This window comes from Engraulis encrasicolus, chromosome 13 (assembly GCF_034702125.1).
Source record: "Engraulis encrasicolus isolate BLACKSEA-1 chromosome 13, IST_EnEncr_1.0, whole genome shotgun sequence".
Lineage (NCBI taxonomy): Eukaryota > Metazoa > Chordata > Actinopteri > Clupeiformes > Engraulidae > Engraulis > Engraulis encrasicolus.
Window position 1 is genome coordinate 20,002,312 of NC_085869.1, and position 15,648 is coordinate 20,017,959.

Here is a 15,648-nt window from a genome sequence, read left to right on the forward strand (position 1 = left end):
ATTCTGAGGCACTCAAGATAGCAATTTTGATATTGTATTAAGTTCCCTACGTCATCTACGAGTTTCGACCTATATGCCCTTCTTCATGGCGCACCCCTGGAATACGCCCTGAAGAAGGCCATAGGCAGAAAAGCGTAGGCATTGTAGCCAAATAACTACAGTATGAACATTGCAATTCTGGGTGCCTCCGAATTCCTATCTTGCACTCCAAATTTCTAGGTATTTTATGAATGTGGGGAATACAGACATTCTAACACTGCCTTGAAAAAATCCTTATAGAAATCACTCTCCATTTAGGAGAAATTGGGTGGAAAAACCAAGTGCTTTAGACAATACCACATAAGTTGCATGCCTCTCTGACATGCACAGACCACACACATTATGGCTCAGGAAAATATACTTGGTGGACCTATTTCAAACACATGACAGTGGCCACAACAAAATTATTCTTTGGCACTTTGATAGTAATAAATCTCTCTCGGTAACACTTTATTTTAGGGATACATCTATTAGCACTAATACATACAATGTTAATGCCTGCATAAGTAACTTGTAAGGCTTGTACTAAGCAAAAACTAAGGTTTACTAGGTCCTTACTAAGGTTAAATTGGTAATAAATCCCTTACTGTGCATGAACAAGACATTTGCGGATTCATGCCTAATAAATGTTTGATTTTGCTTAGTACATGCCTTACAAGTTATTTATACATGCTCTTTGTATGTATTAGTGCTAATAGATATAACCCTAAAATAAAGTGTTACCTAAATCTCATATCCAGTGACTTCTCGTGTCATTTACAGCCGTTAAGGTTCATTTTCAGAGAGCAAATTGTGCCAGGGAACAGCAGCAAATGTGATTAAATGGAGGTGGGTTTGGCAGACTGACTGCCACGAATAAGCTGTGGACAACAGTTGCGGTAAATACAAATGGCTTCTGGAGTCTCCAAGCTGTTCTGGCTATTGCAAAAGCCAGAGGCAAAGGTACAGGTACAGTATTTACAGCGCTCTGCTGACATTAAGGGTTATTTATACACATCTCACGAAAGCGAATTCTACACTGAAAAACCCTGAATGCAGACATGGTGCCGACGAATGCGAGTTAGAAGATTTAGCCCTGGCCCTGCCTTGGCTCAAACGGTAGGGCACTGCACTGTCACGCCGGGGATCCGGGTTCGATTCCGGACTGAGGTCATTTCCCGATCCTCCCCCATCTCTCTCTCCCACTCACTTCCTGTCACGACCTCCAACTGTCCTATGAAATAAAGGTATAAAATTTAATAAAAATAATAAATAATAAAAAAGGTATATATTTTTAGGAAGAAGATTTAACAGTGGCATACAGTATGATACAGTATATGACTGCAAAAACTGAACGATAATAGAAATGTAACCTTTTACGTCAGAACATTCTGTGTACAGAAAATACATCTCAACTATTTCTTTGCCAGACACTGCAGCTTTCTAATGTCTACATTCTATTCATCCTCATCCTCATCCTCATCCTCAACTTCCTCCTCACCACACACAGATAATAAATCAAATCTAACTGGCTGTCACAAAGCCCTCTGACTGAAGCCTTGGGCAAAAAAAATACTTCAAAGCTCCCTACCCCAATGAGCATGAAAAGACATAACATGCAGATACACATGCAGACACACGCACGCACGCACGCACGCACGCACGCACGCACGCACGGACACACACACACACACACACACACACACACGCACACACACACACACACACACACACACACACACACACACACACACACACACACACACACACACACACACACACACACACACACACACTTGGGTTGCGTGGACACCACTAAATGGAGAGTATAGTTGAGTGTCAGAGACCTATGGCCTTACATGGCACACGTGGGAACTTGCTGGCAACAGACACACAGTCCATCACTCAACAACTCACATATTAAAACCAGAGGCCTTATACATAACTTAACCAATGCAACTCGCCTCGGCCAACTCCTCCCCTCCCTCGCTCCCCAAATCACCCACCTCCGCATCCCAGAGGAAATGAACTCTCTGGGGCAGGAAACCGCAGTGTTGTCTCCATCAGGGCAGCGGGATTCGGCAGACACTCTGTCACCTCCTTAGGCCCTCTGCTGCGCCTTCCTGCCACCCGCCCGCTACCGCGCCTGCCCCCCCCCCCCCCCCCCCCCCCCCCCCCCGCCCGCCCGTCTGCCCGCCTGCCCCCGCCCGGCCGCCTGCCCGCCTGCCCGCCTGCCCCCGCCCGCCCGTCAACGGAATATTCCCAATCCGCTCTCTCTGCTCTCGGACGCCGCGACCCCAAATGCACCCTGGGCCCAGAACTCTCCCAACTCCGACTGTCAACGTTTCCTTGTTTGTGTAAACAAACCAAAATACCGTAGAATGACAATCAATGCCCAGTGGGAAATGTGATTGCATAATGGAACTGCACACAACCTTCCTTTTAGGAAAGAGTAACCACAAACCTTTTAACTGGATGTGACCACCACATAAACTCAATGATTCCACTGAGATTCCAGGCGAAATGCTTGATCCACCCATGAACACCACAGTATAAATTATGCTGCTGTAATAAAGAGACACTATACCCTGCAACAAAGTCTGCAAATGTCACAGTATTATATCAAAGCAAAAGCTCATGCTACATTTTGTTACTGGACAGTACAATAAATAATCAAGTCTTAGGACTGCATCTTTTTCCTTTGCATTGCAGTTACCCATTTTGCTATATCTTTGTCCTCAAACTGCACTTCATAACTTCTTGAATGGAAAGTGGTAATAATGTTTCCCTAGAAATGAGACACTGCATTTCAGTCTTTGCCACTGGCAACAACCAGCCTTCATGTTGAGTGGGACTTCAGACTGTTCTCTTTTACATCACACTGCCCTCTAGTGGGCTATCTGATTAACTATGCCTTTTGAAGAACACCACTTTGAAGAGCATTTTACTCCCACATCCCTTTCAGCTCAACGCAACAATTAGGGCTGTCTAGAAATCTGAAATATGAGGTCAATAAGGGAAAAGTATTGGATGCGTACTGAACTGTACATCATTGCCGCTTGAAGGCTTGTTTTTGATTAACCAATTTTTGCAGCTAACGCGTGTGTATTGAACTTTGAGAAAATGTAATAATACAGATTCATGACATATCACTACAGAAGAAATATCTTGGAGAAACTCAGACAATGATAAAAGATAATGACGATAATAAAATAAATCGGAAATAGCAGGAAACGACTGCTAATATGTAATAATAAAGAAATCAAGCTCAAACCCTGACTAGGAATCCATGTGCCCAGTGGCCACTGACTACAAGCCTGCACAACTACAATTGTATGTGCACACATAATACTACAAAAGCAATTGTAATATTTGGTAAGAACTGTATGAACTGAAATATGTTATCTTAATTATCAATTTTAATATAATGATTACTCATGGAATGGTCACATATGCCTCTTTTCCACTGCCGCTTTTCTGGTAGGCCTACAGCTTGACACAGCGCGACTCGACCGCCACTTTTTGCTTTACGATTGAGCAGTGTCGTGCCTATTCGAAAAGCAAAAAGTGTCGGCTCAGTCGCGCCGTGTCGAGCTGTAGGCCTACCAGAAAACTGGCAGTGGAAAAGAGGCAATAGATTCAACTGTAGGTGTGTTACATTTGACCCTCTAGGTGTTAAATTACGTAACACTGCAAAATGTACTGTGAGCTGAAGTGTTTCCCTGCGAACCCTCCTTGGACTCTCCTCTTCTCACATCCCACAGGGCCTTGAAGACCTTCTGCTCACCCGGCATAGATATACAGCATGAAACTGAACATGAAGACCATTTTCATGTATGCAGTTACTGCACTTCACCATTTTAGGGCAGTATAGTATAGCATAGCATAGTATAGTATAGTATAGTATAGTATAGTATAGTATAGTATAGTATAGTATAGTATAAGACAGTATAGTACAGTATAGGACAGTGAAGTATAGTGGTAGTGTGCTATACTATTATGTGCTCACCTCAGGGCCTTGAACTCTCTCTGCTAACCCATACACCAGGGATGTCAAACTCAGGCCCGGGGGGCAAATGTGGACCGCAGAATCATTTAATTCAGTCCGCGAGATCGTTTCGAATGTCTATTACAGTTGGCCCACATACACCATTGAAATATATTATAGCGTAATGAGACTTGAAATTTGATGTGTCACAGTATATTACAGTATAGTATAGTGGCAGTAGGCCTATGTGTGACACTGTAGTAGTAGCTATGTGCTCACCTCCCACAGGGTGTAGTGTAGTGTAGTGTAGTGTAGTGTAGTGTAGTGTAGTGTAGTGTAGTGTAGTGTAGTGTAGTGTAGTGTAGTGTAGTGTAGTGTAGTTAAGTATAGTCATGTTATAACACTGTAGTAGTGTAGTGTAGTAAAGTGTAGTATGTGTAACACTGTAGAAGGAGTAGCTAGCTACTATATAGTATGTGCTCACCTCCCACAGGGCTTTGAACTCCCTCTGCTCGATGCGTAGCAGCTCGCTCACCTCGCGGGTCACGATGGTGGCATGCCTGGGGGTGTTGTCCAAGATGGACTCCCCAAACGCAGTGCCAATGCCCAGGCTACAGATTGTCACCGCATCCTTTGAAGACGGAAAAAAAGTAGAGAGAGACTTAGAAAAAAAAAGACCAAAGACAAGATACATGGGAAGAATTTAGGGCAGAGAGGAAGGGAAGGAGGGAGCGGGAGGTGGAGGAGGTGGAAGAGGATGACAGTGGTGAGGACACGTTTTAATCAGGTTACATTCACTCAATTCAGAATGTGACAAAGAAAGAGGGTATGGCACAGTTGTTGTGATATCCTCTGCCGAATATAGAGCTCTCTCACACACAAGCACACACACACACACACACACACACACACACACACACACACACACACACACACACACACACACACACACACACACACACACACACACACACACACACACACACACACACACACACACAAGCACCACACACACACACACACACACACAAGCACCACACACACACACACACACACACACACACACACACACACACACACACACACACACACTCTCTCTCTCGCTCTCTCTCTCTCTCTGTAATCCCTGGACTCTGCAGCAGTGTAGATGTGTGCTAGACAGCCACAATAACGCTAAAAGGTCCCTAAGGTCTCCGGGGCAGCAAATCACTGTCAAGCGCTTATGAGACACAGAGCCACACAAATTAGCTTAAGAACAAATCTGTGTTCACATGCCCATCAAGATTTGTCACACTATTTGGCCCGGACTACAAACAAATAATTCATTTGACTTCATACAGTGAGGGTTAGAGACATACACAAATATCAAAGCAATGCTTATATTACATCATATTGCATCATTTTAATCAGGTTAATGGGGACCACACATTGCAACATTTCTGCCACATCCTATAGGATTTTGCATGGCTCAAATCAGCAAATGTGCAGCATGAACTATATCAGATATTAATACTTAACAGTGTCTTGGACACATTGTATGTAAGCCTAAATGGCATGCATCTACTGTAATGGCTCTTCATGTAGTCTGCATGCAGTATATGCATCTTAAAGGCCAATACCTGGTGATTGGCCGTTTCCGAGACTTTGACATCCAGAGATCCCGATAAAACAGCATACCAGCTGGTCCCGATGTCGCCTTGCCTGTACACTGCGATAACAAGACAACACAGGGTTAACTGTAAGAAATGGCTTTGTGTTTACACCTGTACCTGCCTACACCAGTGCCCTATGCTGTCTATTATGGTTCACAGGAAAGGCAAACTGCTGACATTTCATTTCAACAGGTGTACTAGTGAAGTGAAGTGAAGTGAAAGCCCTTGTGGAAGGCGCATATAGTATGTGAAAAGACAAGTGAAAGCCCAACTGGGAAACTCCCACTTCCATTGTCATTGTGACACAGCACTGTACAGCACAAGTGAACACTGGACACTGCACACAACAAAATTGCATTTATGCCTCACCAGTGCAAGGGGGCAGCCCTCAATGACGCCCCAAGGGAGCAGTATGGCAGGACGGTAACATGCTCAGGGTACATCAGTCATGGAGGAGGATGGGGGAGAGCACTGGTCAATTACTCCCCCCACCAACCTGGCGGGTTGGGAGTCGAACCGGCAACCTTTGGGCTACAAGTCTGACACCCTAACCGCTTACCCATGACTGCCCATGACTAATAATGCAATCCCTCTGATTTTGGGGGCTTATTATAAAAAAATGGTACAATTGTAATGCATGACCTACATGTGATTCCCTTCTCCAGACATTCGTAAAATCCACACAGGCATATCTCCTGCAGGAGCCTGGGGTTGAACCTCTCGAAGCCTTTCACATTCTTCAGGCGGGCCAGGATGATGTCCACATCCTCCCCTGAGCGCTCGGTCGGTCTGGACAAGAAGAAAGAAAACAACACATTTCTGTCTATTAAGCACGAGTTGTTTACCACAGTAACGGTCTCCTTTATTAGAAGAGAATATGAGTGTGCCCACTGTCTTTCTTCTCTTTTCACACTATTCTCTTGTTTGATGTACTGTAAGCTCTGTTGCTACAGCAACACCCTGCACGACAGGGTTTTCTGGCCAGCGAAAGAGAAGAGTTTTTCTCTATTGAAAATGTGCAAATGTATGAGAGAGTGGCTGTGCTAATGGATAGGCTGCATATCAGACTAGGAGGGCTGTTGGTGTGCTGAGGCAACTTTATCAGAGGGTTAAAAAAGCAAACCAGCAGAGCCTAGCAGATAACAGAAAAATACTGGGCTTTACAAAAGTTCTCTGTGATTTGTTTTTGCTTTCATTCTATGATCAATGTCCCTCTGTACTTAATGTTTTTTTCTGCCACTGTGATAACTCTAGTCCAAGATTCTACTGCTCTGCCAGAGAAATATTATGCTTGCAGTCTATGAGTCATGCATAATTATGGGTTTCCGGTGATTTTTCAGTGCCAATTTCTTTTACAGCACTTATAATATACGGTATAGCACACACACAAACACACACACACACACACACACACACACAAATGACATGATTAGTGCGCTGCGCCACAGCGCCCCCATATACTGAATTTCTAGACTGTTTCAAAAATCAATGTATATATTCCATAAAATTCCCACCACTTGTATATAACATTTCTAACCAAATATGTCCAGTGATGCATTTTAAAACTTCTAAAAGAATTGATTCATTGCAAACTAGCTTTCAAATACATCATAAGCACAAATACAGGGTTTCCCCCAGATCATTATGTTTATGGGAGCCACCTTGACAAACATCTCCAACCTTGACCAGCTAGCTCCTCTGAAAAGATAACAATTTTGTATTACAAAGATAATTTCTAAAGTGGCTTTTCCACAACAACAAAAATGTATGAGCTATGTATTCTAGTAATTTTTATATTTTGCTTCGTTATGTAACTCCATAACATAATTTGTAAAAATGATGATAGTCACATCCAGGGCTCTAAATTAACATCAGCCACATGATGGTGAAATTTCAGTTTGGCTGGTAGAAAAGACCAACTTACTAGCCTCTTTGATCCATAAGCGAGTGTGTGTTTGGCTAGTGAGATCAACATCCACTAGCCATTTTGGCTGGTGGTGAAAAATGTTAATTTAGGGCCCTGGTCACATCTATTTCATGCTGGCTAACACCCCACCCACCTTGACTAACAAAATCTGTGGTAAACACTGAAATACCATACGTCATGTTCTGCCATAAACCTGTGGCTATGGGAAGCTGCAGAACCCCAGCGACAAAAAGGCCAATGCGTCATACACTGTAATTACCTGTTACACAACTGGCCCACAGAACAACAGACAGAATGGCACGAAAAAGTATATCCACTTAAACTACATTAGCAGACCCAAATTGATAGAGACCATCTCATAGGACACTCGTGGGGATAATTGCACACGTACATCTACTTTGGAAAACAGAGATACACTCATTTGGAGATAAGGAACACCGCTTTTAAGCCTGGGGCCATGGCCGTGCATTATCTCCTCATTTTGAACAGGCTTATTCATCAGTGGCAGAGGTTATGTTTAATATTTCATGCTGCGGATCTATTTTTACCAACCACACAGGACCAGATAAGACCTGACAAAATGATGTGTGTGTGGTGACAAAAGTGCCTGCTTAGCACCCGCGGAGCCTGTTTCTAACTAACCACCATAAGCCCCTTTTTGGATAAGGCCGGGAGGTCTGGTTATTTCCAGGTAAGTCCCTCCAGAATCAAGCCTTTTATCCTGCACTGGGTAAACACAGGATACTGTGCAAACAGGCCGGGCGGTCGAGACCGTGACACAGAGCTCTCCAGCTTCAAGCAGCCTGTCCGAGTGCACTTTGGACCTCTTCTTACGTACATGAGGCTACATCAAAAAATCTCTCCGTCTCTGTCTCTCTCTCTCTCTGCACATCTAGTTATCTTTATCTCCTCTGCACACTTGCAGTACCGACCTCTCTGTCCATTTCTCTCTCCCTCATCTCACATTTTCTTTCTTTCTTTCTTTCTTTCTTTCTTTCTTTCTCTCTTTCTCATTCTCTCTTACTCTCTCCTTTTTTATCTCTGTCTTTCTTACTCCTCAGTCTCAAACACAAACTCTTATGATCCCCGTTTTCTGCTGGTGCAGATTTTCTGATTCAGTCATTCCCCTCAGTGCTTCAGTTCAAAATCACCATAGCCTCCCAGCTGTCCTCTCTCTCGCTCTGCCTCCTCGGTGTCAGCGGCAACTCCTTTCTCTCTCTCAATCTCTCTCTCTCTCTCTCTCTCTCTCTCTCTCTCTCTCTCAAATCTCTCTCTCTCTCTCAACATCCAAAGGGGACTGCAGAAGTTGTGTGTGTGTGTGTGTGTGTGTGTGTGTGTGTGTGTGTGTGTGTGTGTGTGTGTGTGTGTGTGTGTGTGTGTGTGTGTGTGTGTGTGTTTTTTTTTGTTTTTTTATTTCAGCACTGGACAGTCTTGGTCTGCAGTCTTCACCCTATCTCCAGGCAGCTCAGCTTTCGTGTGACTCAGTGGCAGGGGTGTCGTTCAGGGGGGTAAAATGTGAGGCACCAGGACCTCATGTATATGAAGGGGGCCCACACGCAGTCCAGTTCATGAAGATACTGGCTGGGGGGTCCATTTGGAGCTGATTGTACATAGGGCCCAAAATGTGCTGCTACTCCCCTGCTCAGTTAGCCAGGCTGTGCCCTCCTTATGACGCAACACCTTCAGCGTTTGCTAGTCCGAGAGCAATACACATATCGTTTCTGAGATCCTGAAAAATCGGGAACTCCTCCCACTTTGTCGGGAAGCAAACAACCATTAGCAAACCAAGGGAGGCTGGTCAACCATGCCTTTTGGGAAATGCTAGTTGTTATGCTCTTGGTCAGACCTTGGTCAGTCTCGAAGAGATTTGAAAGTCGATGATAATCAGGCTACTGCTCAGCAGCCTGCGTCTTCAGGCAGAGGCCCACCAGACCAGAGGGGCTTCTTCAAAGGCAGTGACAGAGCCAGTGACAGAGCTCTCGGCCTCGTTTCATCTCTGAGCTCAGTCCTAATCTCCCAGACATATCTTTTTTTCTGCACCTAGAGGCTAGTAGCATTGCTCTTCTGCAGAGCAGGACTGACAAGTGTGCTGCCCGCCCAAAAGCACACACAAAAACACTGCTGAAAAACAACAACACATCCTTCCAACTATGTTAAGAGTTTCACATTTGCTTTTTTCAAACAGTGAAAAGAATGTATTCTGTGACTTTGGTATTTAGTAGTTACATGGTTTCAGTGTTTCAATGTAAAAACAGAGGGGCCAATGTTTTTGCCCACATTATCACATTACGCTACTCAGTCTGTGGGAAACAGCCAGTGGGTTAGCATAGTCTGAGACCTGACTGTGTAAATATCCTATATGGAGTGGCCCCTATGTCAAACCACTTGGAGATAAGTGTACGCACCCAGATTCAGCTGACTGTTACACACTTCATGGGGGAACTAATTGTACACATCTATTAACAGTTAATGTTGACATCATAGCCCCATGTGCGGAGGAGACTTGTAATAAATGTGCAAGAATATCGACCCAGGGGCAGGTGATCCCATTAATCCTTGATGCGCACACGCCTGTATATGACTCCATTGAGTCACAGTGGGAACCCTGTATACATCATTAATATAGTATGGGAAACCCTATTGGCCCTGACTATGGAAGTCATATCCCACATAATCATTGCTGCAATTCTGTTATGTGATGAACTGTAGATATTTTGTGGACCCAGTGCTGCTTTTCAGGTCAATTACTAGACATACTATTTGGGTTTTTTTCCTCCATATTCTGTATAACAGTTGGCAAGTAATGTACCATCCGTGTCCCCCACAGCAATCACACAATATGTTTTCCTGACACCAGGAGATGCAGTTGGCAGTCACCGACCGGACTTACACCTGCCTTGGGGAGCAGGCAGTGCCAATAAATTTAACGCCCCGTTCATTACGGAGCCGACCTGAGGACGGTGTCAGCAGACTCTCCTCTCAAAACGGTAGAGCTACCCAGGCTGTGTTGGGACACCGCAATTCTGAACACAAATGACCGTAACAAATGTGGGAAACCTCCTGTGACTGTGCCGTCGTAGCCCTACCACTCTGGGCTGCAGTGTGGTGCGGTTCAGTCTCTCTCTCCTCCAGGTGACATTCGCTCTCTTTATCAGTATCGCCTTTCTCGTCCCGTTTGTTTCACCTCTAAATGTCGCCCAGTCCATGGGGGAATAGAGGCTACTGCTGGTGCAAAGACACTCTCTGCACCATGTATGTTTTACAGTTCATATTATTTAGGGAAGCTGTCTGGCGCGGCACCTCCAAAGGATGATGTGCAGCACAACACGAAATCACTTCTTAATGTGTCACCAAAACATACTCGCGTAGTCACGTTATCATTTCGGTTTATTCTACACACACAATAGCTACGCGACTTTTCTAGCTAAATACAGGTTGAGCCATTGAGTCGCATGCCACAGAAAAATAAATAAAGTCACTCCTGTTCCATCGGTCGTAACCAGAAAATAACGTATACTGCTGACTTTCACGCCGAGGAAAGAACTGCTAACTTACCTTTTATCGAGGCAAACAATCCATTCTGCTGAGGCAGAAGAATGGCTGGAAGTGTGTGCCGCTACCATCTTTGGCGAGATCATGGACCCACAGAATTCTGGGCACGATTCACATCACTTGTTAATGGGATGCTCCTCTCCACAGCCGAACTTCAACTCATGGCTGTCACCTGACGCCTGCTCCAGAAGAAGTGCACCTCCCGTGTCGGTCAGAAAAAAACTCGCATCGTCAGATGCGTTAGGTAGGCGGTCCACCATCCCACAGGCTACCATACTATATGTCACATCAAAGTCGAAATTTCAATTTTGTGAAATGCTCAAGCCATAGGCTACCAACAATGTGGTTGCCTATTATGAGATGAAGAACGACGCGTTATGTTTGGCTTGAGGGTAAGATAGCACTCTCCCCAGATAAGAAGAAAGAGAATGGTTAATATGTTCTTCACAGTGCAGTAGTCAATCAAGTTTTGTCATTTCAGTGAACTTGAGAATTTGTTATGCTAAGGTTAAAAAAAACCTGACTCATCATAGTGTGTGTCTCATGTGCACGTGCGCCCACCCGCGCGCCTGTGTTTCAGAACGCACATACGACTACAGTAAATGGTGGGAAGATTGAAGGATTGAGGATCAAGCGTCGTGCACCAGGCGCCATACTGACAGCTGAGTGGGTGGAAAAGAAGCAAGTAGCTTTTTTTCGCTCTACTGTTGTATACCGCAGTCAGAGAGTAGGTCTGTGAGTTCAGCACAATTTCCCTCCTCGTGTGACTCCAGTGTTATGGCTGGTCTAGACTGTAGTTTAGCCTAGGCCATAGATTTGGTTCAGGGCCAATTAGGCCTACATTTATTTTGTTTGCTCGGCACATGTGATGATCTGTCAGTAATTATTGGCAACATACTTGGCAATAAATAAAAGCAATAAAATGTCATAAAGTAGCCTACTAAATCTGTTCTGGAAACTAAATATGTACAGTAGCCTATTTGAATGAACATAAGAGTGAATTCAACTGATTTGTAGGTCTCATTCACTCAGATTGAAAGCAACAGACAGACTAACAAAGGATGAATTTGCTATCTGCACATTAGTGATGTGTAGACTCAGTCATTTACTTTTGTGAACACATAGGCCCATTATTTGTATAATAACATAGCATAGCATAACATTCAATTTCTTCCTCTATCGATACAATCAAGTAGGCTAGTTAATCAGTCTGTAGCCTGTGGATGCAAGTTGTAGCCTACGAGACTTGGCTACATGGTTTAACTATTTGCAGTATGCCAAATAAATCTATGATACATATTACATAGGCCTATATCTTAAATAAATAAATAACATACTTACATTTCTTCATGGCTTTTCCCTCATACACTGTCGTAGGAAACTGCCCTGTAACAAAGCCTGCCATACCACAGTTGCCATAACAACCAAGAAGACATCCCCATTAGTTTGAAACACTATACCTAGGGTGTGGAGGCCGCCCCTGAAGAGTAGTTATAGTTTTTATATATTTATATACTTTTTGTTGGCGGTAGTCAGAATTTAAATTGGTTTGGGGCCCACTGTACCGTACCTCAGTTCTACCACCTCATCACCTCTGCAAATGCAGCCAGCAGGAGCTGAGCTCCCTCTTCTATACAATTCAAAGAACAGTAAAATATTGACCACTGTGACTAAAGAAGGGCACCCCCTCTGCACAGAAGCCAATTTAACCAGTGGTATAATAGTAGTTATATGCAGGACCACTGGCAGCTTTGACCGAACCCGGGACAAAATAATCTGAAAGGGCCCCCTGTCCAAACGTACGCCCCCTTTCCCTAGACCCGGCCCTGCACAACTGACCCATTTGTCCACATATGTTGGTTATCTGGTTATCTGCTCTTACTCCAGTCATGATGATATATGTACTATACAGTCCCATTGTGATTTTAATGATACCTAAAAAGGCCTGCGGTGCAGGATGTTGGCCGGCATGTCAGCCAAACTGACTGTGAGTGTCAGTCTCAAAAGGACAGGCAGGCTCCACGCTCAGTTTATATGCTCTAAGTAGTCTACCTGTGATCACTCGCAGTCGCAGACATGAGGGGGAAACTTCTACTTTCGCAGACACAGAGGTGCAGAGCTTGATGGAGAGAATCAGAGTATTGAGCAGACGAGTGAAGTCACATCATTAAAATGTCCACTCAGCACCCCGAAGGAATTGAGTGCTGCACGATATTTGCATTCCAAGCAGCTACACACTCCCCCCTACACACACACACACACACACACACACACACACACACACACACACACACACACACACACACACACACACACACACACACACACACACAAACACACACACACACACACACACACACACACACACACACACACACACACACACACACACACACACACACACACACCATGTCTTGACGAAAAATGGCAACTCAAGTACAGCCCATTTATTTTCTTTCTATCTATCTATCTATCTATCTATCTATCTATCTATCTATCTATCTATCTATCTATCTATCTATCTATCTATCTATCTATCTATCTATCTATCTATCTATCTATCTATCTATCTATCTATCTATCTATCCCTACCTCAGCAAAAGTACTGTAGGTAGACTACATCATTTCCTAAATTGTTCCATATTATCACCAGCAGGTGGCAGTATTTACAACAACATGTCCATCACACAAAATACACTGCAGGCACACATTGATTTATTGTTAAGTTTACTGTAACAAAGATTGAATAGACTGTTGTTACTCTCTTCTAATGCATAAATGATCCATGGCACCACAACATTTATCAGTATTGACGGCTTTATGTTGGACTGAGCAAAGCAAAGTCCGGGTCATATTTGGGCCTGCGTTTCTTGAATATATACCGGTACATTTCATGCATTGTACATCCAGCTGTCAGCTGGTAATGCTAATTCAGTGCCACCTAATCCCACTCTCAAACGTATATTCACACACACACAGATCTGCTCGTCACCACCATTATGAAATCTGATCTACACTCTCACAATGTCAAATGCCTCTCACACTATTCACTCAATCTTGACTGTAGACCAGCGGTCGTATTAGCCTGGAATTTTCAAAAAGGTGGGCCCAGAGAAACATCTTTTATTCCTACACAAAATGCACTTATTGCTGTAGATGTTAGAAAGCACATTACATGATTACAGTACATTGTGCTGTTAAGGAGGTTTTAGCCACAGGCACCTTGCATTTACAGGAAAATGATTGTCCTTATTGAAACTGTGCACTTGTAAAGCAAATGTGAATATGAAAATATTCTAATACATGGGTGGAGAACCTACGGCCCATGACGCCATCTTATCCGGCCCCCCATATAATTATAATGTTTTGCAGTATCACATGAAATATGACATGTTTTGTAAAGCAGTCTTAGGCTGTTGCCATCATCAGTGCTCTCAGTGCTCGCTGGCGACTGAGAGCACTGATGATGGCAACAGCCTGAAACGTCTGCTCTACCCTGCTCAAATAAAAAAACTCCTTGTGCTTGACCTTTGTGTCTTGTTTAGTGTGCGAACCTGCTCCTACCTTTATATTCTACTTCTTTTGGGTCCACGCACCTAGTTAATTTTTGCAACATCTAGAGCGCAACAATACCCCTACCTCCTAAAGCAGTCTTATAAATTACATTTGGAATACAATTAATTTATATTTTCAGGGGACCTAGATAAGATGGGGTCTATTGTAAAGGTGGCCGCCTTCAATATAGGCCAAAAGTGTGGGGGAAATCCTGGCTTGTGTTCATTCTACAGCCCTTGGAGAGCTTAATTAAAATGAAAATTAAAAGGTTGCCTATTCTAATAGCGCACACAAAAAGAACCAATACTGCTATAATTGTAGAAACACCACGTTTGTCTTTCATAGTTGTGGTTCACCAGGTCAGGACGTGACGTTGTGGACATGAATACTCCTACAGAGTGGAGGGGAATATAGACCCTGACCAAGGCTGGACTGGCCCACTGGCAACTGGCCATTTCCCGGTGGGCCTTGCACCCTTGTGGGCCCATATTTTCAGAAATATATATTTTATATATATAATATATTTATATAATATATTTTTTTACATTTCTGAAAATAGCGGCCCACCGGTGAGTCAGTTCTGCACCGCTAATTATGAGGGGCCCCTTTAAGCCTAAAGTGCCCGGACCCTATTTCTCCCCCAGTGCAGTCCTACCCCTGACCTCCTCTGGTCTGAGGTCTACTAACTAAGAGGACATCCATGTGGGAGGGTAGAAATATCTGAGTGGTAGTTATGGGAACGGGGATTCTGACAATGCCTCCAGAGAGGGAGAGGGAAGGCCCAGTGAGATTCTCACGTGGCTGCATTTCAGCACCCTGCCGTGGTTGCCAGGTGATAATCCAATGAACCTGCAGTAGTCAAACCATGTCAACACACGTTCCATGAACGTCCCGGGTGTTAGCTGAGCTCCCCTGCCTACTATTTCAATTCCAGCAGCTGGAGACAAAGCCACTTG

General features: G+C 44.0%; 1 protein-coding gene across 1 annotated transcript in view; it reads right to left on the bottom strand.

Annotated features, from left to right (window-relative positions):
* rapgef4a (Rap guanine nucleotide exchange factor 4a) overlaps window positions 1–11,223 on the bottom strand; it is a 63,476-nt gene extending 52,253 nt beyond the window's left edge. Inside the window, exons 1-4 of the mRNA XM_063213403.1 lie at window positions 11,141–11,223; window positions 6,305–6,447; window positions 5,626–5,714; window positions 4,491–4,637 (exon numbers count right to left, since the gene is read on the bottom strand). Coding sequence (XP_063069473.1) covers window positions 4,491–4,637; window positions 5,626–5,714; window positions 6,305–6,447; window positions 11,141–11,223 — 462 coding nt within the window. The remainder of the gene's footprint in view (window positions 1–4,490; window positions 4,638–5,625; window positions 5,715–6,304; window positions 6,448–11,140) is intronic.
* Window positions 11,224–15,648: the final 4,425 nt, after the last annotated feature.